At 41.7% G+C, this 27594-nt stretch overlaps 1 protein-coding gene across 2 annotated transcripts; it reads left to right on the forward strand.

The window, feature by feature from the left end:
• The first annotated feature begins 395 nt into the window (after nucleotides 1-395).
• Nucleotides 396-27549, forward strand: tubgcp6 (tubulin, gamma complex associated protein 6). 2 transcript variants are annotated; one of them, XM_051951949.1, is made up of 25 exons: nucleotides 396-685; nucleotides 1110-1912; nucleotides 2302-2465; nucleotides 3538-3751; nucleotides 4708-4866; nucleotides 5270-5391; nucleotides 5556-5619; nucleotides 5722-5831; nucleotides 5972-6063; nucleotides 8065-8204; nucleotides 10765-10914; nucleotides 11244-11325; nucleotides 11870-11958; nucleotides 12198-12313; nucleotides 13237-13375; nucleotides 14263-14361; nucleotides 14469-16305; nucleotides 17196-17357; nucleotides 20599-20767; nucleotides 21539-21680; nucleotides 22906-23100; nucleotides 23701-23833; nucleotides 24528-24741; nucleotides 26136-26329; nucleotides 27089-27549. In XM_051951949.1, exons 2-25 carry the CDS (start codon nucleotides 1130-1132, stop codon nucleotides 27178-27180), a joined length of 5661 nt encoding a protein of 1886 aa, XP_051807909.1. In that variant the 5' UTR covers nucleotides 396-685; nucleotides 1110-1129; the 3' UTR covers nucleotides 27181-27549. The 2 variants fall into 2 exon arrangements, with proteins under 2 accessions (XP_051807909.1, XP_051807910.1); XM_051951950.1 differs by having other exon boundaries at nucleotides 396-564.
• Nucleotides 27550-27594: the final 45 nt, after the last annotated feature.

The following is a 27594-nucleotide window of genomic DNA, read 5'->3' on the forward strand; positions in this document are numbered from 1 at the left end:
AACTCACGTTGGCATGCTGAGTGATACATTCCATTTTATATTTTCAAAACAAAGTAAGTGTCGTCCACAGTAGGCATGCAAGTATTATCGTGGCATAGGTCTTGTCATTCAGTGCTCATGAAGAAATACAATTTTTATAATATTCAATTTGAATTTAATACCTATCCTAAAGTCATTCACGATGTCATTAAATCATTTAAAACGGGAACAAACCGCACGAAGCTGGTATTTACATCTTTCCATATCACTTAAATGCCTCAATACGCGGTGGCGAATGACAGTTTTCCCATTCCATGATTGACCACCGTCACTGACCAATCAGCATAGCTTATTCAACTCCATTAGCCAATAATTGGAGACCGAACAATCGTTTGTCCAATCACATCGGAGGGGGCAGATTCTAATTTTGTTGTAGTCCCGCTTCTAATGATGGAAGATGACTGAAACAGTTAGCTTGTTTTTGGCCAGCAAGTAGACATCACCGCCCGTTATCTGGCACTAATGTGCTGAAACACGGGCTGAGAGAGACCACTGCTGGAGCTGCACAGATGGTCCATCTATCGGGTTCGGCATGTTCACTACATAAGCTGGACGGCAGACTGGTCTAGGTGTAGAATGCTAATAACAAACGTTAGCATGCAGTGGAAGAAGTCGCTTTGGGTGGATGCAAGGTTGAAACTCTCAGGTGAATGAGCTGATAACACATCGTTTCAAGAGAGTTGACAATTTCGTGCAGTGTGCATTTAGCTCGTAGTCAAACTGAGAGTGTTAAATATGTATCCGGTTTGGCATAGCAAACGTTAGCTAGCATTGCTAGCTGTGTAGCTAGTTACCATTAGCTGTTTGTGGTGCATTTACTGCCTGCTTTAGCTTCTGTTATCAAAGCTCGTACGCCATAATAGGTGAAACCTGCTGTAGAAATTTTTTTGTAACTGAAGATTGTGTGGTGTATGTATGTGTGTGTGTTATACCAAGTCTAGCAAACCATTTGCCATATTCTTTACAATGGTAGCTGTGTAAGCTAGTTTTGAGTTTCATAAAATAATAAAATATCCGTGCTGAGTTTCCTCTTTAAAGAATTAAACATCTTCTTGTTTCACTCATGGCAGGCTGAGGCAACAGTGTCACCATGTACCAGAGCAATAACAACCCCATGAAGTCCAGCTGCAACAGCAGCATCACTGAGCTGTTGAGCGCCTTGTGTGACTGCAGCCTCTCTGGGGTGTCATGGAAGCGTCGAGCTCTGGGAGGAGTTTCCAGAGAAAGTTTCCACAGATCACTCAAGAAGCGTGCCTATGGAGCCCTGTTGTCAAAACTATTTCAAGATGGCACCAAAGGGTCTTCCTCAGGACCGAGTGCCACAGCGAATACACCACCCAGAAACAAAGTCCTGATGATAAGTTTTGACTTACGGGTGGCCGGCTGCCGAGAGGAGGCAGAGAGACTGGAGGAGCAGCTGGAGATGCTGCCGGAGGGAGCATCCTCTGGTCTGAAGGAAGTAGACGCAGTGCTCGAGCTCCTGGTTCACCTGGCTGGTTCGGCACCTCCACCACCAACCTCTTTCAGCAGAGACTACATGAGGCTAGAGAGACCCGTGCTGAGGAGGCCTCGGCCCTGGAGCTACCAGAGTGAGGACTTGCAGAGACTAGAAGCCCAGGCATGGGGCCTCATGTGTGGGGAGGAATGGGGGACTTTGGAGAGTCTGTATGGAACTCAGAGATTGATGGACGCTCCGCCGGGCACAGGACTGCTAGCTTTAAGGACTAAATTGGAAGTGGAAGAAAGATTTGAGAAGGAGACCAGGCTGACGCTGTTTGGAGCACTGCAACACACTCGCACCTCAGACATAGACATCAGACTGGACCTGCCTCCTATACCCAGTAATATTGACGTAACTGGGTTGGCTATCAGGGTAAGAGACTATAGCTTTGTCTAGTATCTAAACAGATGCATGCTGTTTAGTTTGAGTTGTTTTGTCACACGGTCAGGAAACCCTACACCCATTTTAGAGTTTGATTTAAGTCATTTATCTTCACTGAACACCTTTGCACTCAACAGACTGGACTGCAAAAAAAATAAATCTGATTACCTCCTGCACTGTCTGTTGGCACCATGACGCTATCACACTTGAACTTGTTTTATGGCATTTGTTCCGCTTGTTTTTTCCTGACGAGATCCCTGCTTGTGTTGTATCTACTCTCAGATGTACGTCACTTTGGATAAAGGCATCTGCTAAATGAAAGTGTAGAATTGTATTTATTTCACTGTTTATGTGTGCTGTCTCATTTGTGTTCTGTGCAGGTCCCCCACTGTTTAGATCAGTCTGAGGATGAGGGCTTCCAGTCAGCCTCCAACCTGACCCCAGACTCTCAGTCAGAGCCCAGCTCCATCCCAGACATTGATATCTGGGAGGCTCTCCGTACGTTTGAGCCTGGAAGACGTCGCTGCTGGGAGTCTGTTGGCTGGTAAGTCACCCATCAGTTTGATCATAGGCGTGCTAAATCGTTGTTTAATCTGAAAAAATCTCAGTTACGCGCCAAAATTATTTGACCGATGACGAAATCCATTGCATGTCACATTGACAATAAAGATATTCTATTCAATCCTGTTTTATTTAACGTGACAAATTAAAGGAAATAGCTGAACCCTTGAGCCGTATAGCAGGGAGATCTGGTGGCTCTTTTATGCTGTGGGGGGCATTTTGCTGGCTCCTTGTCCCCTTATTGTGAAGGGTCAACAAACTTCAAAGTATTTCTGAATGATCACCTTTGCTTTGTGATGTATCATTCTATCCTGATGGGAGTCGTCTTGATCAGGATGACAATGCTCACATTCATTTGAAGGAGGGATCACTGAATGGGTTGTGTGTGAAAATAACCGGATCTCAACCCAACCGAATACCTATAAGACAATTTGGACCGGCATGTTAGACAGCACTCTCTAGCACCATCCATCATCAAACCCCCAAATAATGGAATATTTTTTTTAAAGAATGGATTTGTTAGGGAGTGTTTCAGAGAGTTGAATATATAATGCAAAGAAGCAATTACAGTGGGCTGTTCTGGCTGCATGTGGTGGCTCATCACCTATCTAAGATGTTTTATGCTGGGTGGGGTTTTTTTTTGCTGTTTTTTTAAAAATTGGTCAGCCATTTGTATTTTTAATTAATTGGTAAGTTTAAAAATGTCAGAAAATGGCAAAAAAGTATCTTCACAACATCTAAGAGTTAAAGGTGCTGCCTTCAACTTCTTTGTTGTTGTCAAACCAACCATCCAAAGCCTATTTGTGACACCCTAAAACAGAAAATCACTCATTTTACAGAGTGACAGCAGTGGATGTTTGGCCTTTAAGCTTCATAAATGGCTTGTATGCTACAAACTATCAGAGTTGTGGGAGACAAAATTTTAATGGATAGGCTCCTAAGTTAAATAAAGGTTCTATGAGGCAAAGCAAAACATGCTGCAAACTTCAGATTCAGTGAGGTGTCCTCTTAGAGTTTGTTGTGTTTTCAGTTCTTCTCTCTGTTTCTCCCACCAGCCCACCAGGGAAAAGGGAATCTTTTTATCTCACAGAGGGAGGCAGGGAGGCCTTTGACCAGCTCTATCGGCTGTGGGAGGGGGAGATGAGGGTGGTGAGCACAAGTACCCCCTCTCCTGTCCTTCCACTGCCCCTGGACTCTCAGAAGCAGCTGGTGTCTGACCTCCTCAATGTGCTGATTGGAGTGGCCTCCACTACCTTCCCCCTCAACCAGGTGCAGTTCATTAGTCATTTATTAGCCTCTAAAATCCAGTTAAATGCAACAGATTTGCTGTTTTAGTGCTCTGTTTTAGCGCTCTGTCAGACTGAAGTGATAAAAGAGAATAAAAGCACAGTGACAGCATACAATTAGGAAAAACACAGAGAGAGAGATTAGAATCAATGGACAATTTGTGTATGAGTGATATAAACAAACCCAGTTGACTTATAAAAGCGTATTCCCACAAAACTACAAAAAGAAAAAAGACAAAAGATGACAATGTCAAGTCAGTTCCCTGATTAAATGATCAAGAATATTCCTAAGGATGAAAGCAAAACCACAGGAGAGCTCTTCTGTCGGTTTGTTGTTCCCCATTAAGTTCTTATTCCTCCAGAAGATTATAGTTATTTTTGCGACATAAATTGCCTCTTAATAATCTTGTTTACTCCCTTGGCCCCTTTTCTTTTCTCTCTAGCAGACGTTTACCTTTAACATACAGTCTGTTACAGGAGATGGATGCAATATCATAAGCAATATAACGCACTATAATGTCATCTAATACAAGAGTTTAGCAGCAAGCGACGTTAAAACTTTGCTCCAAAGATCAGAGAGGTGTTGTTCTTCCAATGTGTTTGGGGTGACGCTAAATTGCAAAATGTTGTTTGTGTCATTTTTGTGCTCCCAGAAGAGCGCTGTCTAGAAACACTATATCCAATTCTCATAAAACATCCGTGAGAAAGACAAAATGGCACACTCCTGATTATGTAAGACAGTCTAATATAATAACAGCAGCGACACATCCTTCAGAAATCACCATGGAGGTGACTCTCCGACAGCCTCGACAAAATTCAATATTAGAAGCTTTGCAAAGACGGTCTTTGCTGCAGGACTGTTTTATTGGATTTTATTAGACTGTACAGTTAGTTGTTGTGTTTTGTCTACAGTCTGTAAATATGTGCTTTCCTTCACAGAGCGTTCAGTTTGACGTCAGGCCTGGCGTGTGCGTGTCCGGAGCCTCTCCAGAGAGCGTGTCTCGTCTCTTGGGGGAACTGGCCCAGTATGGCACCTACTACTTGAGACTTAGCCGCTTTTCTCTGCAGAGCGCCGACAAGAAGGGCCTAGTATTCCAGGTGTGCTTGTAAAAACAAACAAACAAAAAAAAATCTTTGATACCACCGCAATGAGATATTTTGCCTCAGTTCTCCACTTGTTGTCTGCACTAGCGCACTTGATACTAGTGTTGTGCTAGTCATTTCAAAATACTTTTAACTCTCCCTCAGTTGGCAATTTGAAACAAGCAAATACACAGTTCCTGCACATGTACACAGAACAACCTTTAAATTCAAGTATAGTAGTGGAAGAAAATAGATGGAATACATGAGGGTAAATGAAAGCATAATTCCTAACAGGTCTACAATATGTGGCACAGCAAAGGCACAAAAAGGTGCAAGTGCATTTATTAATCTATACTCAAGGGAAATTGACAAGTTCAGCAGCTTTACATCCGCTGAAAAAATCTTTTTCTCCTCCAAGGCATTCACCGGCGGTCTGAGAAAATATCTGCATTACTACAGGGCTTGTGTTCTGAGCACTCCGCCCACGCTCAGCCTGTTGACAATCGGCTTCCTCTTCCGCAAAGTGGGCCGCCAGCTCAGGTGAGGTCAAAGCCCTTTTTTTTTATACTGCTGCCTAGTGTTAATTTCACACTTTTGAACCTCAACCTCACCCAGTCGGCAGTGCAGTCGTGTTCTGAAAGCATCGACCTTGATGCAAATATCATCAGATAAAAAAAACAAACGCTGCTTTCGTTTAATCTAAGGTACCTGTCGGAGCTTTGCTGCGTGGATGGGCCTTTGGGTGCAGGCCAGGCTACCTTTCCTGTGGTGAGTGCTCTTTTATCTGCAACCTGCAATATGTCATCTATCATGGCGGGTGTTTAGCCTATCAGATGTGGTGTCAGCTCAGTGCCATGCGGTTCTCCTCAGGGTGTTAAACTGCTGTCCTACCTGTACAATGAAGCCCAGAATAACTGCAGCAACGAGAACTATCCCGTGCTTCTGTCGCTGCTGAAAAGCAGCTGTGAACCTTATACACGGTCAGTCGCTGTTTTCACACACCGTTATGTCCCAAAAAACAAACCCAAGGACATAAATTCATTGATATGCAGAACTTGATTGATCTCCCTAAGCGCGTCAGCGCCGTGTCCGACTGTGTTTTTCTCTGTTCTTCACTTAGGTTTGTGTCTGACTGGGTGTACAGCGGCGTGTTTCGAGATGTTTATGGAGAATTCATGATCCAAGTCAACGAGGAATACCTCAGCTTCAGAGGTGAGGCGACGCACACTCACACACACGTTGTCACATAAACACTCCGGCTTCAGTCAGCAGGTTCTGAAAATGAAAAGGCTGCCAGGCAGATTGTCTAGCAGAAAAAAATAGATTTCATTACAGCCTTTATTGCCTAGTTGGATTTGTCCTTGTGTCTATAAAGGATGTCGTGAAGTTATTGGATGATAATCAGTGGGAAACAGAATCGGCAACCCCAGCTGTGGGCGGACCAGAATCATCTTCGCTCAGTAAGCCACAGGGACAAACACAAATAAATATCGGTCCTTTATTCTTTCAGTTGGTACACCATGCTGGTCAAAACAGAATATTTTTTCTGAAATGTGTTTGCTTTTCATTTTATTTTTTTCTCTTGACAAATCAGAGCTTGCTGAATTAATCTTTTTTTAGTCCAATTAATGGCTTGATTTCTTGAGGAGAACAGAAGCGAGGAGCAGAGATGGGGCTTGGAGGGCAGATTAGATCCGTCTGTACTCTACAGGAGCTGCCTGCTGACTTAGTGTGTGTTCGTTATGCTGCTTTGCTCACGCTGCTTTTCAATGCCATGTCCTATTTCACATTTTTATCAGTTGGTCCTCATTACCACATCTAGGATTATGTGTTGTGTCAGTAGTTTGATTTGAAAAGGCAGTGTTGCTCATTTTCTATTCATTAATGTAAGGGAATAACAATTGGGGCTGCATTAAATATTTATTTTTATAGTTGATTAAACTGCTAATTAACCAACTGAAAAACCCCCAAAAGGCAGAGGGAAAAAAGCTCATCATCAATATCCTACGTAGAGTAAAAAGTAATTTAATCAAATATTGTATAAGAATAAAATCCCCACAAAACATTTTCACATTTAAGAACCTACAGCCATCAAATATTTGGTGACCGAAATAATTAATTATTAAAATGACTGCAGCTGATTTTTCTTTTGAACATCTAATTGTTTATTTATTAATAGTAGTGTATTGTATAAACAGTTGCTCTTGGGGAGAAAAAGATAATCAGCAATTCTGCTGATGAACTGGTAGATCATTAACTGTGTTTCTTAGTCAAAAAATGCTAAATGTTTAATGTCACCACCGTCAAATATCCAGATTTTTTTTTTTTTTTTTTTTTTGCTTTTCTGCATCATCTCTAATAGTAAACTGAATATCTCTGGGGTTTTTTTATATTTAGACAAGTCAGACAAAACAATATATAAAAATCACCTTTGGCTCAGGCAAAATATTTCAGTATTTTCATAAATTTTACACACAGAATGATTAATTCAGATACCAGTCAGCATATTAATAGTTAATGAAAATAGCATTTGTTTCAGTCTCGCGTCTGAGAATTTCTGGAAGTAACGAACAATCTTCGTGAAACCCTATTCCCCAAACAATTATGCACACTGCAACTTTGTCATCTTGACAGTGCTTCATAAATACAGTCTTAAACAAATCATTGTAGTCTGTCCAAATATTGTATGTCATGCAACACCCCATTCAAGGTCAGACCACCACCTCGGCTTTGTCTGGCTAACAGGTTCATTTGCTCATCGGCTACACCTCATCAACTCCTGCAGCGAACCTCTGCACTTCTGGCTCCTGCTTTTTGGAGGACACACAAATGTCATTGTTCTCCTCGAACTCCGCCGGCTAAGGAAGCAATCAGGAGCTAAGCTTTCTTGGCAAGCCTCAGGCTTTCTATAAAGAGCTCTGGAAGCTCGGTGCGTTCATGTTCTCTTATGCTTTTTGCTTAGGATCACTGAGCTAAGCGCTAACAATTTCCAAGTGTTAATTCAAGCGGCCAGAGTTTTGCCATGCCCCGTAAGTCATACTAATAAGGAAAAGTTTTAGGCCCAACACCGGCTGTGTGTTACTCCACTACCACTACTTTTAGGTGTTTCTGTTGTGAGAGTGATGTCCTGTTATCAGAGACATAATGGACCACTAAAACTACTTGCTCGGTGTTGTAGGACAACCTGTAATAGGCCTCTTTGAATTTCTGCAGACAAACACTTCTGGGTTCAAGGCTACACTCTGATCTCAAAGGATGTGGAGGATTGTGTGCCAATCTTCCTGAGACACATTGCAAATGACGTGTACGTCTGTGGAAAGACCATCAACCTCCTCAAAATCTGCTGCCCACAGGTTTGTTTTGCACATTTAACACATTCATATATGTTAATGTAGGGAGGTTTATGCTACCAAATGCTGTGTAAAGATACCAATACATATAATTAAATGGTTTGTTCATGGGAAAAATTAATTTTGACTCTTGTTTGAAGTAAATACATTCAGCATGTAAAGTAATCCTTAAAAGTAATAGTAGTAAAGTAATCTTTCTATTTTTTTTTTGCTGTTAACAGTGATTCAGTTTACTGTATTTGCTTGAGCATACACAAACTGATTGATTCGAACATTCACAAAATCCACTTGCACTCCACATTTATCCACCTGCCACAACACAAATTCTATTCATGATTTGTAAATCTATACTGCTCGCAAACAGCGGGACAAATAATCAATGCTGCGACATATGGGGACACTGTCTCCTCTAAAACATCATCAATGCGCTGTCAGCAGTATTGTGATACATTCTGTTTTGGTGCTCAGGCAGTACTTTCATCCAGTCACCTCTCCACTTTGAACTGTCCTGCTTTGTAAAATACTAACATTGCCATTGTAGATGTGTATTTTCTTCTTTAGTGTCAGAGCTATCATGAAAGAGAAGTTTATTATTCATTTAGCTGATTGGCAGAAAAATAGTCTGCAGCCACTTTGGCTGCTCATTATTTGTTAGTCATTTTCCATGCCAACAGTTTGCCTGTTCCAGTTTCTAAATGTAAGAAAAGTGTGCTTTCCTTTGGTTTGTTTCACTGAAAACTGAATATTTTTTGGATTTGGACGGTCAGACAAATAAGGCATTTCAAGATGTTACATGTTAATTCAAAATATTATGGTGAGAACTGTCTGAGTCCAAATGAATTGCAATAATAACTGAGTGTAGTTGATAAATAAATGAATAGCATGTACCTGATGATAACAGAGCTGCAATAAAAAAAAATTTTGTTGATTAACTTTAATTATGATGTGAAAAAAATAATCAATGAATTGTTGGCTTGCTTTTGTCGATAAATAGAGCAAACCTAAAAGATATTCAGTTAATTATCACATATAACAAAGGCAGACAGCAAATTGTCACTTTTGAGAAGAAGAAACCATCATTTTTTTGTATTTTAGCTTAAATAGACTTTAATGATTAACTGATTATCATTTTTTTTTGTAAATCTTAATTTTCTTTTAATAGATAAATTGAATATTTGACTCAGAGGTAGTTGATATTTATGTACACTAAAGGTGACCAGTGTATCATTATGAGTTACCACCTAACAAGTATGCAAAGCTGAAGGCTAAAGTGTTATCTTAGTATGAGAATGGAACCTTCACTTGGATTAGTTTATCAGTAAAAGTGACGACCTTCAGTGAAGCATAGATATTTGTTAGTAATCTAATTGCATTCAGCTTTTTCTCTTCCCTCTGACCTGCCCGCTGATTCACAAGAATGTAATGTTTTTTTTGTCCTGACCTGCCTGACCTAAACCGCAGGGCCTTTGCTTCTGACTAATTGGCATTCAGTAGCTACAGTTTTTCTCTCTTTGCCATTTTACATTTGTGTTAGGGTCTTTCATTCCTGAACAAACAGCAGGATGGCTATGAACACATTAAAAATTGTGGATTAAAGATGCAAAATGGAAGTGATGGCCACTTTTGTGTTTGCCAGTGGCTATTTGATGTAGCTCATCTTTTATTAAAAACACATTTTTATCTTCTAAATTAAATGCTAAATGCAATGGACTGTTCTAGTTTTAGTTTATTTGTCAAAATTAAACGTGTATGTAAACCTACCAGCCTTATCAAAATTGAAAATACTTATTTCAACAATCAATGTACACATTTGTACACATACAACAGTACAAGAATGATTTCATGGGGAAGTTTCACTTTTTATAGTGTAGCACGATAAAACATAATTGCGTGATAAAATCGGACTCGCAGAAGAGGCCCACTCAATGTGATTTAGATAAATGTTTTCCCATAAAAGGTTTCCATATTTTGTAAAGTGTCTTCATGCACAATCAATTTAATGCTATCCAATTACTCATTTCTACAGTCTGGGGCTTTCTGATTTCCATTTCAGTTTTTCATGTTTTTGACAGTAATTAATACAATTTCTGAAAGCTTAATGGTGAATTATTCCCATGGATTTGTGATATTGTGTTTGATACATTTTGCCATAAACTATGCAAATGAAAGACCAAGAACGGTGTTGGATGTGCCGTCTTCTAAAGAGATGCAGAGGGGTGAGAGTTTAGTTACATGTGTGTATTTTCAATGGTGGGATATGAAACTGATGTGGAAAATTTACCTGAATTAATTGATGCCTTGAATTCAAATTAGATGCAACCCCATCTCTGCAGAGGTCATTTTAATAGCTTCTAATTCATATTTATACCGAGATCTCGCTTTCATCTCATCTTAGATGGAAACATTTGCTACAGCTGATAGCATATATTTAATTTTGAAAGGGTCTTTGAGGCAAGAAAACTGGATATCAACAAAAATCCATCGGATGAGTCATCTGAATTACCACTTGAAACAATGAGCCTCCTTTTATAGTTCTCACTATCTCTTCGCTGTGTGTCCACAGCACTACATCTGCTGGTCGGAGCTGCCGGCGCCCCGCATCGCTGTCACCTTCTCCCTCCAGGAGGTGGAGGAGATTGAGAGGGACTGTGCAGTGTATCGGGGACGCATGGAGAGGATTGCTAAGCACAGCGCCATCAGCAGGGAGGAGCAAGTAATGCATGCATTCTGTTGTCAAGCAGTGGCAACTTACATTCCTGTTTTTGTTCATTTGTTAAGCTTCAGTTAAATTTCAACCAAACTTAAGTCACCTGCCGCAAGGTAAATTATTTCACAAGTGTTGTTCCGCAAGATAAAAGAAGATTATTTCGTGCTGGGAATTTCAGCAGCAAGCCATTAAAATGATGCAGCTGAGGGATGTAGTGCCTCACCTTGGCTTTGTATGGCCTACATCCTATGTGCAGGTGGAGGAGGAGGGGTGAGCTACATCGCCGGGGGGGATAGATCTTTGTTAATGATGATTTCTTGTCTGTCTGTCGTTAGGTCCTCCGAACAGAGCAAGCACGCCAGGAGCTGATCAATCAGGTCAGAGAGTCAGCAGTCAAAACCCTGGAGAGCATCCGTGGTTAGTCTTACAAAGACACACACACACACACACACACGTGCTGGGAGTACAATGTTATACAGTGCTTTGATGTATGTGCCCAGCCTCATCCTGCTCAGTATACCGTTAACAAATGGCTCATCTCTAAGTATAACCTACACTACGCTTGTTGACTCCCGACTACAAGAGCTTCCTTCGGCTCCGTTCGCTCCCCTCAGGAGAGCAGCAGAGATGCACTGGAGCAATCGCAGTGAGGAACGCTTTGAATAGTTTCCAGTACTACGAGCTGTGAAATCTAATCATCACTCGCACAGTTTAGCAAACTCCTCACATCATTTATTTCTTCAGAAGATGTGTGGCAAAGTTGGGAAGGAGGGTGGTGGCTGGGCGGGGGAAATGTCTGGCCTGATGCTGTATGTGTGTCTTGGCAGAGGCGTATTCGAAGGTGTTTGTGCGGGGCAGATGGTGATGTTGCTGTGTGTGTGAGGGGGAGACGGAGATGTTATGTACTTTCCTGTGTGTGGAGGAGTAAACGGCTCACTGTTATCTCCCTCGCCTCCTGTAGGGCGCCAGGTGTCGCAACGTCTGGCTGAGGAGGCCAAGAAGAGGGAGCGTTTTGAGGAACTGAAACAGCACTTGGAGCAGGAGCAAGAGGTAGTAAAGCGTGAGAGAGAGGGTAAAAAAAATACTGTTGAGTGTGAAAAGGAGGCACAGATTTAAACTGTACTTGTTAGAAAGTAATATATGTGCATGTGGGAGGAAGAAAAGTTAGAAAGAGGTGAAATTACGTAAACAAAATTTAAGGAGTCGTACATTTCAGCTGCATCATATTTGGTCTCATTTTCGGAGTCAAAAGCAATTATGTATGTATGTGTATGTGTGTGTGGCACCAGTGGCGGAGCGCGGCCAAGAAAAAGCAGGAGGAAGATGACTTCAGCTTTGCCAGAGAGCTGAGGGACAGAGAAAAAAGACTACAAGCCCTGGAGGAGCAGCTGGAGCAGAGAGCCAGGTCTGACTACCATTTACAGCTGCTACTGGAGATGTCTTTTTAATGATTGACTAATCTCTGTTAAGATTTTATTTGATGTCGAATATATTAACTGACTACGTGCAAACATGATGAGACTTCAGTTCATTCCGTCTGACATATTCCATTGGAGGGGCTTGTGCCGGGTTTCCGTCCAGTTGGAGTAACCGTGTGATGCCGCAGCATGAGCAAATGTCATCAGAGGCTGTAACGCAAATAGCAAGCTGTTATTTTAGCTTGACGACATGTTAGAGATCAGAGTGTACCAAAACTGGAAAAAAAAAACCCACCTGGCATCTGCAGCTTTTCATCCAACCAGTTCACATCCCATACTTCTCCTCCCATACCATAACCAACATTCAGGATTGCATTACCTAATATGTTTCAAATGGGCTAGGGAAAAAAGCTAAATTCGGATGCTTTTATTAAGCAAAACATAGATTTCGTATTTTACAGGCCTTGCTGATTAATTGATTATAGATTTTTAAGGGGGCTAATAACGGGTTTCGGTAATTGCTCAGTATTAAAGCACACAGGCATATGCCAACCATTACACTTATCAGTCTCTCCGAGCCACGAGAAGGAGGAACACTGATTGCTGGATGATTTGCACTCAAATTTAAGTATAAATTATTCAGTACTCCAATAAGACCTACTATTTATAGTATCATGTGGAATATCAAGAGTTATCTGCAAAAATTACATCAGCTGTGTGCGAGCTTCATGTTTATGAATGAAGTTCAGTCGTAATATGAAGCTAACTTCAGCAAAGCTATTTGGCATAGAGAAGGGCAGCCCATGAGCATGATGGTTTCTTCAACAAGCATTTCCTGTAGGTTGCTCTGGATAAGACTCTCAGCTAAATTATTTACTCATGCATTGTGTTCCTATTTATCAAATGATAGGAGGGAGCTGATTGCTCAGTACAGCCGTCTGTCAGAAGAAGCAGCTCGCAGAGAGAGGCGGGCCATGTGGAGAGTGCAGCGAACGAGACTGGATGAAGCCCGAGCTCAGTTCTTCATGCATGACAGGCAGAACACTCAGGTTTGCGTATATGCACAGAATACAAAGATACAGTTAGCTTCATATATATTCGGACACTGACACAAGTTTTTTTTAACCTGTTTAATGAAACATATTCCAATTATAGTTATGTAATGGACATGGACATAAAGTGCAGACTCTCAGCTTTCAATTCAGGGTATCCACATTCAAATTGGATGAAGGGTTTAGGAGTTTCAGCTCCTAAATATGTGCCACCCTAGTCTAAAAGGGACCAAAAGTAATTGGACAATTGACTCAAAGGCCATGTCATGGGCAGGTGTGGGCAATTCCTTTGTTATGTCATCACCACTTAAACATAAAAGGCCTGGAGTTGATTTGAGGTGTGCTGCTTGCATTTGGAAGATTGTGCTGTGAAGACAACATGCAATCAAAGGAGCCCTCCATGCAGGTGAAGGAAGCTGTCTTTAAGCTACGAAAACAGAGAAAAACCCATCTGCGAAATTGCAATAATATTAGGAGTTGCAAAATCAACAGTTTGGTACATCCTGAGAAAGAAAGAAAGCGCTTGTGAACCTGGACGTCCACGGAAGACAACAGTGGTGGATGATCGCAGAATTATTTCCATGGTGAAGAGAAACTCCTTCACAACCAATTGTGTTGGTTGATTGTGTTTAAAAAATGCTTTAGTTCCTCATATTTTTATGCAATCTTTTTGTTCAACCCGCTGAATTACAGCTGAAAGTCTGCACTTCAACTGCATCTGAATTGTTTCATTTCAAATTCACTGTGGTAATGTACAGAACCAAAATTAGAAAAATTCTCTCTCTGTCCAAATATTTGTGGTACTAACTGTAAGTGACAATGAAGACATTGCATTTCTCTTAAATTTAGGTGTTTTAAATAAAAGCTTTGTATATTCTTTCTAGGCAATACTGGAGAAATATCCTTTGGGGACGGAGAGACCTCCAGAGGAAGTATTGCCACCTCTTCCCTCAGCCCAACAGCCTGCAGCCAAACCAACACTGGTATAAAAACACACTGCTCCTTGAAAATTAATCACATTTTTTTCTACTTCATGCTTTCTTGAAATATATCCTTGACACATCCTCAAATTAGTCGCCTCTCTTGACAGGAGTGTCCTACTGAGGAGCTGTCTGAGCTGCAGCCAGCAGAGATTCAAGAAGCTGAAGCTGTATCGCCGCCACATGATCCATCTCTTCCAAATGTCGCTCCCCTTACAGCCGACCCTGCTCTCATCTCCGAGCACATCGACATCAATGACTTTCTCCCTAAGTCACCGAAGCCTGACAGTCAGCTGATGGATTTGGCCCTACTGGCGATCAGCTCTGACCTACCTCAAGCCTGTCCAACGGCACAGCTAGTAGACTATGACTTCAGTGCCCCCTTTAGTCCGCTTGAGGGTATCACCGGCCAACCCTCAGTCCAGCCCAGACCTCGCTGGGGGCCTGTAGTTGAGCCTTACTCGATCCAGAACCACCCCTCTTTCTCTCCCATCCCCATAGTAGAGAATATGTCTCAAATACAGGAGAGCATCCCTAAAGTCAACCCCTTTGGCCAAGCCTCTGATTCCAGCTTTGCTCTGGGCCAGTACACCCCAGAGGAGCCCCAAAATACAAGAGTAAACAAGCAGCCCTCACAAGCTTCAGTGCAGCAAGTAGATGGAAATGGCTCGCCAAATGCTGAAATAGGGGTTTTGGAAAGTAAAACGGAGGTAAATGAAGACGAGAGTAAAACTGCCGATGCTAGAAAAGATGATGTGGTTGATAACGCCTCCTCCACCACAGCAGCACCAAGCGACAAGGATCCAGGTGATGAAAAAGCTCCAATAAATATTTCAGACTGTGGTGTGGTGGAGCCGCTAGAGACAAACACTCAAGACCACAGCTCAGAAGCTCACAATAAAGCCAGTGAAAATATTTCTTTGCCAGGCGTTTCGAGTCCCATCTCCAGTGGCCATCTGAAGGCTGGAGAGCCGGTTTCAGATCAATGTGCCAATCAGTCCTCTCCCAGCATCCATGGACATTCCTCAGATGCTCACATAAAAGTGGGACAATATGTGTCAGAGGTACCTGCTCCACTTTCCGCTCCAAACGTGCACGGTCATGCCTCAGATTCCCACATCAAGATTGGAGAACATGTTTCAGAGGTCGACGCTCCTCTGCCTTCCTCCAGTGTTCGCGGCCATTCTTCTGACGCTCATATTAAAATTGGAGAGAATGTGTCAGAATTCGTCCTTCCTGTTCCTTCCCAAAACATCCACGGCCACGTCTCAGATGCCCACATCAGAGTCGGGGAGCTTGTTTCAGATGTAGCTGCACCTCTGCCCTCTCCCAGCGTTCACGGTCACAGTTCAGATGCTCATATAAAAGTTGGGGAGAACGTCTCAGACTTTCGCGAACCGTGTCCTTCTCCCAGCGTCCACGGCCACGCCTCTGACGCGAATATCAAAGTGGGCGAGTTTGTGTCCAACATTCCCAAAGCCAGACCTCGTTGGAGTAAACATGGGCACTCCTCGGACTGCACTCTTCAGCCCGGCTGTGTGGTGTCTGGAGCAGAACCACTATTGTCTCCTTTGCCTGGAAGCTCTTACGGTCACTCCTCAGACTCGACATTAGGTGTTGGATGTGTAGTTTCAGGAGACGAGCCCAAGCGTTGTCCTCTGCCTGGCAGTGCCCATGGTCATTCTTCAGATTCAAGTTTAGGCATCGGATGTGTCGTCTCCAAAAGCGAGACGCTTCCATCGCCGCTACCGGGCAGCACCTACGGCCACTCCTCTGATTCCACGCTGGGGGTGGGCTGTGTGGTGTTGGGGACGGAGCCGCAGCCCTCTCCAATACCGGGCAGCGCTTACGGCCACTCATCAGATTCTTCACTCGGCGTCGGGTGCGTGGTGAAGGGCAAAGCCGGCGGAAATCAGCAGAAAACTAAAGACAATGAAGACAGCAAAGGTACTAAATCATCCAAAGTTGAACACACGTTAACATTCTGCAGCTGTGAGCCCACATATGCTATCTCTAGAGAGACCATACGAGATGTTATATTTGGTGGATATGTAATCCAAACCTATAAACTGTGTTGTTTACTTTTACATCAGTTTTATTGCATCAACTCAAGACACGACAGAACATTACAAACATGGGGTAGATGATCTTGTTGACAAGTAGAAATAAATGACAAAATAAAATAGCTAAATTGAAGAAGATGAGGTTGAAGATGGGAATGCTTTTACTCTTTTTACTTTCCTGTCTTTGATTGGAGCTAATTTAATTCATTTTCTTGTTTTGTATAAGATTCGAAGGTTGTATTTGTATCCAAGGAGACCTATCTTGTTTTTGTTTTTTTGCTATTACAAGCATGCGGGAAATGAAAATTGCATTGCAAAAAGTGTAGTGCAGTAAATTCAAGGCCCTAAAATCATCAGGTTAAGTCCCTTATAAAGTTATAACTCCTTCTGAGGAGTTGGGATAGATCATTATTTGTACATAAGATGAGGAGTTTTAAAATGTATCATTTACACTATATGTTCTGTTTAAATTCTTTCCATTTTTCTTTTGTATCCTGTTTTCGTCTAGCTGCAGTAGAGCTTTGTGAGCTTCCAATATAATACCCTTTTTTTTACAGTGTCTTCACTCTATTTCCATACAAAGCATAGTGTAACTACTGTTTTATTTTATGGCTGAGATTTGTGGCACCTGACTTTTTCTTTGCATTAGAAAGTCTAAAAAAAACTTGTTTGAAGGCTCAGAAAGATAACGACCCCTGCTTTTTGCTCTCAGCCTAAATTAAGATGTCACTGCTCTTTCTTTCTTTGAAGTAATTGCTCTACATCTCTCCACAGGTTCTAAGTCGGCGGGCCTCCGTGAGCAGCTGGCTGAGGGCATGGGGTCCTGGGCTGCCAGCTTGGGGTTGTCCCCTGGGGAAACGTCTGAGCAGGAATACCTCTTGGCTCTGTCTGCCCAGTACCAGGTGGAGCACTATGAAGACTGCTACAACCTAATGGGTTAGTTGAAAATGTATGACTGGCTCAAAATGAATGATTCCCGTGGGAAAAGTAATGTTGAAGACATGGGCATTTTTGTACATTCTGTCAGGGGGAGTTTGGGCAGTAAGGTCTTGATCCTACATACAGTAGTGTCCAACTGAAGTGTGAAATATTATAGATAGTCTAGTTTTCAGTTGACAAAAACAGAAATGAGCCATTTCACTTTTGATCCAGGGGCCAAGCAGAAATGATTTCATTCTTTGTATGGAAATTAATGTGAACATTTTCCACTACAGACAATCGTTTTTTCTTTATGTCAGCCAGACTGTTGTGTTTAGAAGAAAACAAACTGTAAGTGGCATCTACAGGCACATACATAAGTGGCTAGTGTTAGCATAATGATTATAAAAGAAGCACAAAGCGATCGAAAACATTGCCTAGAGGGACTTCACATTTTAACTCCATAGGAGAGGATGTGGAGTTGTGTAGAATAACAATAAACTTTAATACAGAAATGTATTCACACAATAGAACAACCGAGTTACATGATCTTTTTTTTTTTTTTTTTTAGGGTCAGCTGTATCATGTCTGTGTAGGTTCTCATTCATCCAGGTCATGGTTATCCAACGTAGTTTAAATAAATCCACTGGACTTTAAGAAAGTTCCTTGAAGACGTTTCACCTTGGCAACACCAACCACCACCAGAACTGAAGAAGCCTCTTGGATGAGAGGTGAAACATCTTCAAGGAACTTTCTTAAAGTCCAGTGGATTTATTTAAACTACGTTGGATGGTCAGCTGTATCACAAAAAAAAAAAAAAAAAAAAACGCTAGAAAGACCAAAGCTGGGAGTGTGTTTTCATGTTGATGATGATTAATGAAGTCATCTGAATAGTCAAAGCTTTATTTATAGCTGCATTTTAAAAACGCACATTTGCTAACTGTAGAGCACAGAAATAAGTATTGGATTTTTTTCATCACAGTTCTCCTGCTCATATTTTTGACTGTAGTATTTATATTTCATTATTTAACTAAAGAAACAAAAAGGAGTTAAGAATATTAATTCTGCTAAAATGGCTGTCTTCTTTGTGAGTAGAAATTAGATGAGACTGTAGCACTTCCATCAAACTACAAAAAATTTGTGTACAAATTAAAATGGAAGCAGCTTTCGTTAGGTGCAGAAAAATCACATAAGCCCAGATCATGTTTTAATATGCAGTGAAACATTAGGTCAAATTACAGAGAAATAAAAAATGTTACAGCTTGGATTTGCAGGGCTCACGTTATGTAAATTAAAGCAAACATTTTTTACATGTTTGGGAGGATTGCACTCCCAGAGGCTGTTAAATATTTACTCCATCAGCAAGCAAAGGACTTGCATGAAAATCAGTAATATTTCCTAAAAGTCTGGTTTATGTGTGGGTGGGGGTGCATCGTGGCTTGTTGAAGTAATATCCTGTCTTTTTTGCTCTTGTATTTGGCGCTCAGTCGTGCTGCTATTATTCATGCCCGTTTCCAGGGTCTCTCATGGAATCAATCAGAATCTACTCGGCTGTGTAAATCTTCCACACCACTGATCAAAGCCAGGAGCCATAATTATTTAGAGAGTGCAACTGTAAATATAGGGGTGGACAGAATAGCTGGAACAACTTGCAGCGCACGGTTAATTAATGAAATCACCCTGAAGTAAAGATTTGAAGCTTTAATGTTTTATTTTGGTTGATTGTGTCAGAGGGGTGTTATTCCACTCTGACTTGAAGGCTTTTGTCTTTAACTGCAAATTTTTTGTATTTTTGAAGAATTTCTCAACTGATTAGTTTATAAAATGGTTAGAAAACAGTAAAAATTCCATCCATCTATTATTTATACACAGCTTATTCCTCATTAGGGTTGCAGGGGGCTGGAGTCTATCCCAGCTGACTTAAGGTGAAGGCAGGGGACATATGACAGACTACATATAGAGACAAACCCTCACATTCACACCTGCAGCCAATTTAGAATTACCACTTAACCTCAGGATGTTTTGACAGTGTGAGGAAGCCAGAGAACTCAGAGAAAACCCGCACATGGACAAGGGAGCATGCAAACTCCATGCAGAAAGATCCCAGGTCCAGGCTAGGACACAAACCGGGGATTTTCAAGCTGCAAGGCAACAGCGCTAACCACCGATCCACTGTGCAGCTGATAGTAAAAAATAAAAGAAGTGGATATTACAGGGTGGGGAAGCAAAAATGTCCTGTCGGGTAAAAACAACTATAGATGGGTATAACTTTTTTATTCTTTGGAATTTTGAACTGATTTCTTGAAGAACACGAATTTAAAGCTTTCAGAACATGTTTATTCAATATGTCCTCCATCAGCCATGATGAAGGCCTCGATGCAGCCTCTGAAAGAGGCACAGGCTCTCCTGATATCCTCCTTGGGGTAGGCCTCCCATTCCCTGAATGCAGCCTTAAGTAAATCCATATTGGCATGAGGGGTGGCATTAGTCCTCAAATCAATGGCACCCCATCAGAAAAATCCAGGGGGTTTAGATCAGGTGAGCTCGGGGGCTAAATGCCTTTAGGCCAGAAGTTCGCCATATTCTACTCAGAACTTTTGGACCTTGATTGATGTGTGAGCAGGAGCCCCATCTTGCTGCCACACATTGTTGTCAGGGTAGGTGGCCTTCAGCTAGGGCAAAACGGTTTATCTCAGAACTTTGTAGTACACATCAGCCCCAATTTTCTGATCTGGCTTGAAGAAGTAGGGGGCCATCTTATTGCCATCTGATCCCAAGACTCCCAGGACCATCTGGTGCCCAAACTGGATTTTCTGGCATGCTGGATGCGGCGAATGGTCCTCTCACTGATGCCAACGATCTTGGCAATGTCCTTCTGAGGGATTTGGGCATCCAGGAGATCACAAACCCTATTGCGTTTTGCTTGTTGCTTGCTCACTTCACAATGCACCAAGGTCTGACAAACACGAAAAAGATTGGTTAAAGGTAAGGAACTTTGATTTTAATTATTGTTTTGATTACCCTCACCGTTTGGGCAGGACATTCAAATTTGTCAGTAGGACATTTTTGCTTCCCCACCCTGTACAATTTCCCAAAGCAGATAGATGGATAGATGCTTTATTAATCCCGAGGGAAATTCACATGTCTGGTTTTGTCTGACAGTCTTTTTCTTTCTGGCACTCTGTAAAACAGCAGTGTTTTTGCACTTCTCAGAGCGATATTTCCTCACCAACATGCCTGTCATCTCTCTCTCTCACAGCCTCGTCCCCTGAGTGTCAGCTGCTGAAGCAGGTAACACGGGGCCCCTGGGGTCTTCCTATGGACCCCACACTCCGCAGAGCCACCGACACCACAGCTGTCCAACTCAGCGAGATGGTTTCCCTGCCAGTTCTGATAAAACACTCCGTCACTGCCCCGCTCATCACGCAGTGAGTGTCTGTCTGTTAAAAAAAACAAAAAAAAACAGCGCTGTTTGGTGTTAGAGTGGAATAAATAACATCTTTGTTTGCACCCAGCATATCACTAGTTGGCGTTTTAAAGTATGAGTTCTGAGCTTCTTATTTCACATATGAAGCCAGGAATGCAGGTGTGAATTTTCACTGGTCTCATGTCATTTTTCTGCTACTTGGCACCGCTTCAGCTGCAGTCAAGTGCATATTGTGCACTGCAGGAGTAATTTAAATTCTTATTACCTTACATCTCTGTAGGATCATTTTTCTGTTTAAAATGCCATCAGAACTTCAGACAAGCTTGTCAGTTTTCACCTACAATGTTTCTGCATACTGTGCAGTTTAGCCTTTGTGTGTGAAGAAATGGCTTCCTCATCCCTTTTCACACAAAGATGGCATGTCGTATATTTAGCGTTGGAATTCATAGCTCATAATTTTAGTAACACATTTTTACCACCATGCTTGCATGATGCAGTGGAGCTTAACAGGAATTTTTTTACTTTTTGAAAGAAATTCTTCTCTTTTCAGTGAAGGATAACCTTTCCAAATCACACTGTTGTATAAATGTGAATTGCCGGGGGATTATTTAAGGTAACGGAGGAAGTTGTCCACAAAGTGGGGAAAAAACTAGAACCTGAGCTTTCTATCATTTCTATCATCTGTACAAAATTTGCAAGTCAGCGCTGACTCTGGTCCCAAACCTTTTCTGTCCTCATCTCGGTCATTCTCTCCTCCACCTTCCGCCTCCAGCGTATCTTTGGTGAACAAGGCAGTGGTGGACTACTTCTTTGTGGAATTGGGGGTGGAGAGACACTTTGAGGCACTGCGGCATTTCCTGCTGATGGAGGACGGCGAGTTTGCGCAGTCCCTCAGCGACCTGCTCTTTGAAAAGGTGACGCTCTTTTGCTTTTTCTGTTGCTGTCATCCCTACGTATATTTGAAATGGGACAATATGTGGTATTTTTGTTCAGTTTATTGCATTTTAGGTAAGGACGTTTAAGGACATCTTAGAGCAAGGCCAAATGTCTTGGTCTTTTGTTGAGTACAATACATTCTATACTTTTTTCCTTGAAGTGATCAGCACTACAGATTTAAGTGGAAAAGTATCAATTCAGCAATGAATAATACCAGATGTGCATCCAAACCCCGAGTACATAGTTGGCAACACTTGTAGGCTTGTTGTGTCATTATCACAAAAGCTCCTTTTGTGAAGGTTCATATTTTCTCCTGCAACATGTAATTCAGCATCCTTGAGACTAAGTATTGCAGTTGTACCCACTCTCAAGAAAGATTGCTCTTGTTAAATGTTCAAGCAAAACTGAGCAACCAAAAAGTTTCTGTGATCAATATTTTTAGATGAGTAATGGATAAAATGACCGTGCGCTTCGCTTGCTGTGTCAAACTTAACAGCAGATTATTACCCGACTCTGCAGTCGCCCTCACCTCTAAGAAGCATTTCAACACTCTTTTAACTTGTTTTGGTTCATGGCCTGCAACTTTAGTGTTTATTATTAGTGGGAGCAGGCAGTTATTTTCAACAAAAAAGCTCTAAAATGCCACTTCACGCCAGCTGCTCGGCACCAAACTGCACACAGACCCAGCTAGAAACCAGTTGGTGAACATAATGGAGCACTTAGCAGTTAAAGAGCCAGATATTTCCTTGAGGAGTCGGAGGAGAACTGAACAGAACTAAAGGGAGAGATGCTTAACCTTGTAAGCATTTTCTATCTAATTTCTCTCCGGGCTTGTTTTTTTTTTTTTTTCTTAGCACATGATGCGTCAGTGCCAGATTTCTAGACCGCTTATGTCAAGCCCGTGCTTCCTGTCGTGAAGTAACAAGCAGCAGCCTTTGCGAACACGTCGACGCTGTTCTGCGGAAACGTTCGTGTGCGTCTGTCTCTTGAGGCCATTGAGACAGACGGTTTTATTTATCCAGCCAGGCACTAATTTCACTGATTAGCACACCTTCAACCCTAAAGGAAGCTAATCTTATAATCACCTACCTGCCACATTTTCCTGCAGTGACAGCCTGCCAACGTTTCAGCCTCAGCAGCGTATTTATGTGATAAAGTCTGACCTCTCTGCGTGTTTATTTGATGAATGTGTCCTCTGTCTAGCTGGGCAGTGGCCAAACTCCAGGCGAGCTGTTGACCCCTCTGGTGCTGAACTCCATCCTCAGTAAGGCCCTGCAGTACAGCCTACACGGAGACACCCCTTTAGCCGGCAACTTCACCTTCGCCCTTCGCTTCCTCCCCGAGACCTTCCACCCCCACGCCCCGGACTCTCTCAACTGTTTGGAGCTGCGCTACAAGGTGAGGCTGAGTGTTTCAGCGGAGTGAGTAACCTCGCCTGGGTGTGCTTGTCTCGGCGTGAGTGGCAGCTGGAATGTGACAGCCCGTCATGTTTTGACAAACTGCTTTAGGTGCGGAAAATGAGCTTATCACGCACTTAAATGGTTCAACCTCACAGACTGATTGGAGTTGTATCTTTTGGGTGACACGCACAGTGACTAATGCCGCACATATTGTCCTCGGCTTTTGTTCTGCTCCCTCCCCTACATCACGACGGTTTCCGTTACTGCCGAGTTTCCATCTTGTACCTTTCCCGATTCTTATCTTTGTCTCTTGCTACACGTATCTTGCTTCTCCATATTTCTTCTCCCTGTTCTTCTTCCACCTTCATCTCTCTCTACAATTTCCTTTACAGTCCTCTCACCTCCTTTGTCAATGTCTCTGTCTTCACACCTTTTTCCTCTCCTCTCGCATCCCCCATCACTCTCTCTACCTGTTTTTTTCTCAACTCTCGTTCCACTTCCCCTTCCTTCACACTCGCTCACTCTCACAAGCTGCTCTTTCTTATTGGTGTTTTTTTGTTTTTTTCCCCCTTCTTTTTAACTTCGTGTCATCTCCCAGGTGGACTGGCCGTTGAATATCATCATCACAGACAGCTGCATGAACAAGTACAACCGTCTGTTTTCGTTCCTGCTGCAGCTCAAACACATGGTGTGGAGCCTCCGCGACGTCTGGTTCCACCTCAAGAGAACAGGTGAGGAGACGGGAGCTGCTGATTCAGCCTCAGCTCGGACTCTGCCTCACCTCCCGAGAAGGAAGAGTTAACATTCATCCTGTTGTGCCTCGACTGTTTATAAAATATTCATCTGAGGGGATGTTGGAATTCTTTTATGTTTTATTTATACAAAGCGCATCTCAGACCAGTGGGGCGATTGTAAAACAGTGTGCTTCACTGGGTTAGATAGTATTGATCAGCTGAAGCCTGTGTACAGACTACATAAATGGATGAATCCTGATGGGGAAAAAGTATTCCCTTACTAGAGGGATGTAAACTTCAGCAGGTATATTATTTATATCACTGATCACATGGAATGGATGTAGATGATGACTTAATACAGAATACATTTTTGGCAAAAAAAGCAGAAGAAAACCATGAGAACACGATCAACTGAGAACTGTCTGCAGAATAATTACAGCTTCAGCTATCAGTTACTGCCGTTGCTGAGCTACATATATTGATTTTTTAAAATTTAAAGCTGAGTAAGGGTTAGAGGTTTCCAGAGCCTAAAGTGAGCTTAAATATATTTAAGAGGAAGAAAAAGATCCCAGAGGGTTTTTTTTCCTCCCCACAGTAAAACAAGCAGCAACCCACACATAAGAGTCAAGTGTTTATCGTCAATCCTTGCAGCACTGAGCATGAATTCTTTCCATCTCTGTGCATCCCTCAGCGCTGGTGAAAGGCGCGGGTCGCTCGGTGCAGTTCCGTCAGCTGCAGTTGTACAGACATGAGATGCAGCATTTTGTCAAGGTGATCCAGGGATACATCGCCAATCAGATACTACAAGTGTCCTGGAGCGAATTCACCGCCAAGCTGGCCACTGCCAGCGACCTGGATGCCATCCACCGCACACATGCAGACTACCTCAACAGAGCCATCTTCAGGTGAGTGCTGGAACTGCAGGTGCACAATTTAAGGTACAACTGCAGTATTTATTGCAGAATAATACCTGCTGCTGTCTCGATGCATAAATTAGGTGCTATATGATATTTTTCAAGAGGACAAACGACAATTTGGAATTCAAAAAGAAGCCTTTGTTGCCCTGTGAACACAACGCATTTTAAAAAAACGTTTTTTAGTGTGTCAAGCGTACATAACTGCATGTATTCAGTGTCTTCAGCTTTCAGCCTGAGGACTCAGTTTGTCGTCATTTAAAAATCTATGTTGCATATTTGAGCCTAATTTTCTGTTAGCATTCAGCACCTGTTGATGCAGTTTTAGTCTTAATTAAAATGCATTAAATCAAAACTCCGTGATTGATCTGTGCCTGCAAATAATAACTCAGACTGTCAAATCAGGGTATTGTGCAGTGGCAAAACGTTAAAGTAAACAATAGTCTTTAGACCTTGGTGTTTCACACTGGCTAAAAGCTGAGATGCATGGCTCGCTTTGTCCATGTCCAAAACTGGAAATGGACAAATCTGCCTCAGTTGAACATTTCCTTTGGTCTCACAGCTCTTCTCAGGTTCGTGTTTTGTTTGTTCGGCTCAGATAATATAGTCAGGGGTCAGTTTGATTAGTGATGAAGCTGAAACTATAAGATGATTAAACTCCAAACTTTTGGCAATTGATTAAGTGTTTAAGTATTTTTTTATACCCAAACACTGAAAGTTCTCTGGTTCTAGTTCACCAATTGGGAAAATTTCTTATTTTTTCTCAGCATTCATCAATCAATCAGCATCAATGGATTTTCTGACACTCAGTCCAAAACTCTATAATCAATCCTCACATTTTAGAGTCATAAAAACTTATGCATGTTTTCTTTTGATTAATTGTTGAGTTGATTAATGGCTTCAACTAGTCAGTGCATTAAGATGACAGTTAACTGAAACACAACTACAGACGGATTTTTGGAAACCCAGACCCTTTGCAAAGTAAAGTTCAAAAGTAACTGTTGTTGAAAGTATTCAGCAAATAGTTCTGAATTTTTACAGAGATACCAAAAATCTCATTTTAACCATCACAAATTCAGGCCGCAACAACACAAAAGGCAGCAAAATTAAGCTGAGTAATAAAATTTCTTCAGGCTCTGTGTCGGCACAGCAAGTTGAAGTGGCACACTTTGCTCCCATAATTTCATCTAAAATTAATTCAACCTCCTCGTAACAAGTTAATTAAAATTCCAGCTGGATCAGAGGCTAACTTTTGAACCTGATGAATGATTTAATCTCATTAGGAGAGGTTGTCAGTATCACACTCTTGTGTGTATAATTTCAGCCTCTCTGAAAAAATCACTTTAAAGTTTCTTGTCATGTTCCTTAAACTTTGCACTCCCCAGAGGTCTGCTGACGGAGAAAGCGGCTCCGGTCATGAATATCATCCACAGCATCTTCAGCCTGATCCTCAAGTTTCGGGCCCAGCTGATCGCACAGCCCTGGGACAGCCAGCAGGGGGAGGCAGTGCACCCTAGCTTTATTGCCATGCAGCAGTCATACAACACCTTCAAGTATTACTCTCACTTCCTTTTCAAAGGTAAGGCTAGATAATATCGTTTTACATCTCTTTGAATGAATATTTATGTGCATTCTCTGATGCTGATAATGTTGTAAGCAGATCATCACAGTGAAACAGTTCTGACCTCTTTTGTTTTCACTCAGCAATTAGATAACAATGATTCAGTTGTTGCTCTTTTTTTTTTTTTTTAGAATTATAAAAGCAATGGATGTGCTTTAAAGTACTCACTTGACATTCAGTTAGTAAGTGAAAAGCCACCACTAATAATGAAAGAAGCTGGAGTGTAAATGAGGGGCACAACAAAGTGTCTGATACTGTGGGAAATTCCAAAGCAACCTTTTTTACTGTTATGAGTGAATAGATAAGAACAGGATTCTGAGCAGAGAGGTTCATTATTAACTCAGATGGACCAAACAGTACATGGAAATGATCCGATTACAGATTAGAGGGAGTGGAAAAATGCTAAAGCACAAGGTTCAGGTCAAATTAGATTTTGGTTTTAGAGCACATAAAAACAGTGACTTTAAATGTCTCATGTCACAAACAAAAAACATCTAGATTGTGTAGTCCTATTTTGTCAAAGTAGAGCCTTTGTAGTATTAAACAGAGTGTAGCATTATTTTAACTTGTCTAATGTACAGTTTTTAAAAAAAAGAAATACTTACTGGTACATCTTTTACATTACAAAAAAAGTCCCGCATTCAATTATTTCAGTGTTTTCTTTATTGGAGTGAGATTAAAGCACTGTAAAAGTTCTTTTGTTCTTCCTTCCTTCAGTGGTGACCAAGCTGGTGAACAGAGGTTATCAGCCTCATTTAGAGGATTTCCTGCTTCGCATCAACTTCAACAACTACTACAAAGACTCCTGAGCTGTGTTAGGTGTGTATGTTCTTCTGGCCTTCATTTCAGTGTCCAAAATACTTTTAAAAACCCACCCGTACTGTCTATGAGGACATGGATGTGACACTGAAAACCGTTCAGGCATTCAACCTGTATCAAGATGCAGGATTTAAACTACATGTCTGTGTGCTTGGGTAATTAAGACTCTGCCTCTATTATAAATGTATATGCAGCCAGTGTGTGTGTGCGACTGAGATGAAGCTGTTGCCTCTTGTGATGCATCCCATGTCCAGGTGTGCCTACAGCTGTGTAGCTTTTAAGAGAATATGAATAAAATGTCAGTGTAATGTAAATACAAAAGCAAAATGCTGTGTTTATAATAAATTCTCTATGCTCTAGTATTGATTTTAAAGCTCTTTTGTGATGTAAAGAAAACACAACAT

Source organism: Acanthochromis polyacanthus, chromosome 8 (assembly GCF_021347895.1).
Source record: "Acanthochromis polyacanthus isolate Apoly-LR-REF ecotype Palm Island chromosome 8, KAUST_Apoly_ChrSc, whole genome shotgun sequence".
NCBI classification, from domain to species: Eukaryota; Metazoa; Chordata; class Actinopteri; family Pomacentridae; genus Acanthochromis; species Acanthochromis polyacanthus.

What these genes read in the sequence shown, in the direction of transcription:
- tubgcp6 (XM_051951949.1), top strand. Translation starts at nt 1,130, where the DNA reads ATGTACCAGAGCAATAACAACCCCATGAAGTCCAGCTGCAACAGCAGC. An exon ending in AAAGTGGGCCGCCAGCTCAG is followed by an intron (nt 5,392 to 5,555) that starts GTGAGGTCAAAG and finishes GTTTAATCTAAG; the next exon opens with GTACCTGTCGGAGCTTTGCT. An exon ending in GTTTGGAGCTGCGCTACAAG is followed by an intron (nt 23,101 to 23,700) that starts GTGAGGCTGAGT and finishes GTCATCTCCCAG; the next exon opens with GTGGACTGGCCGTTGAATAT.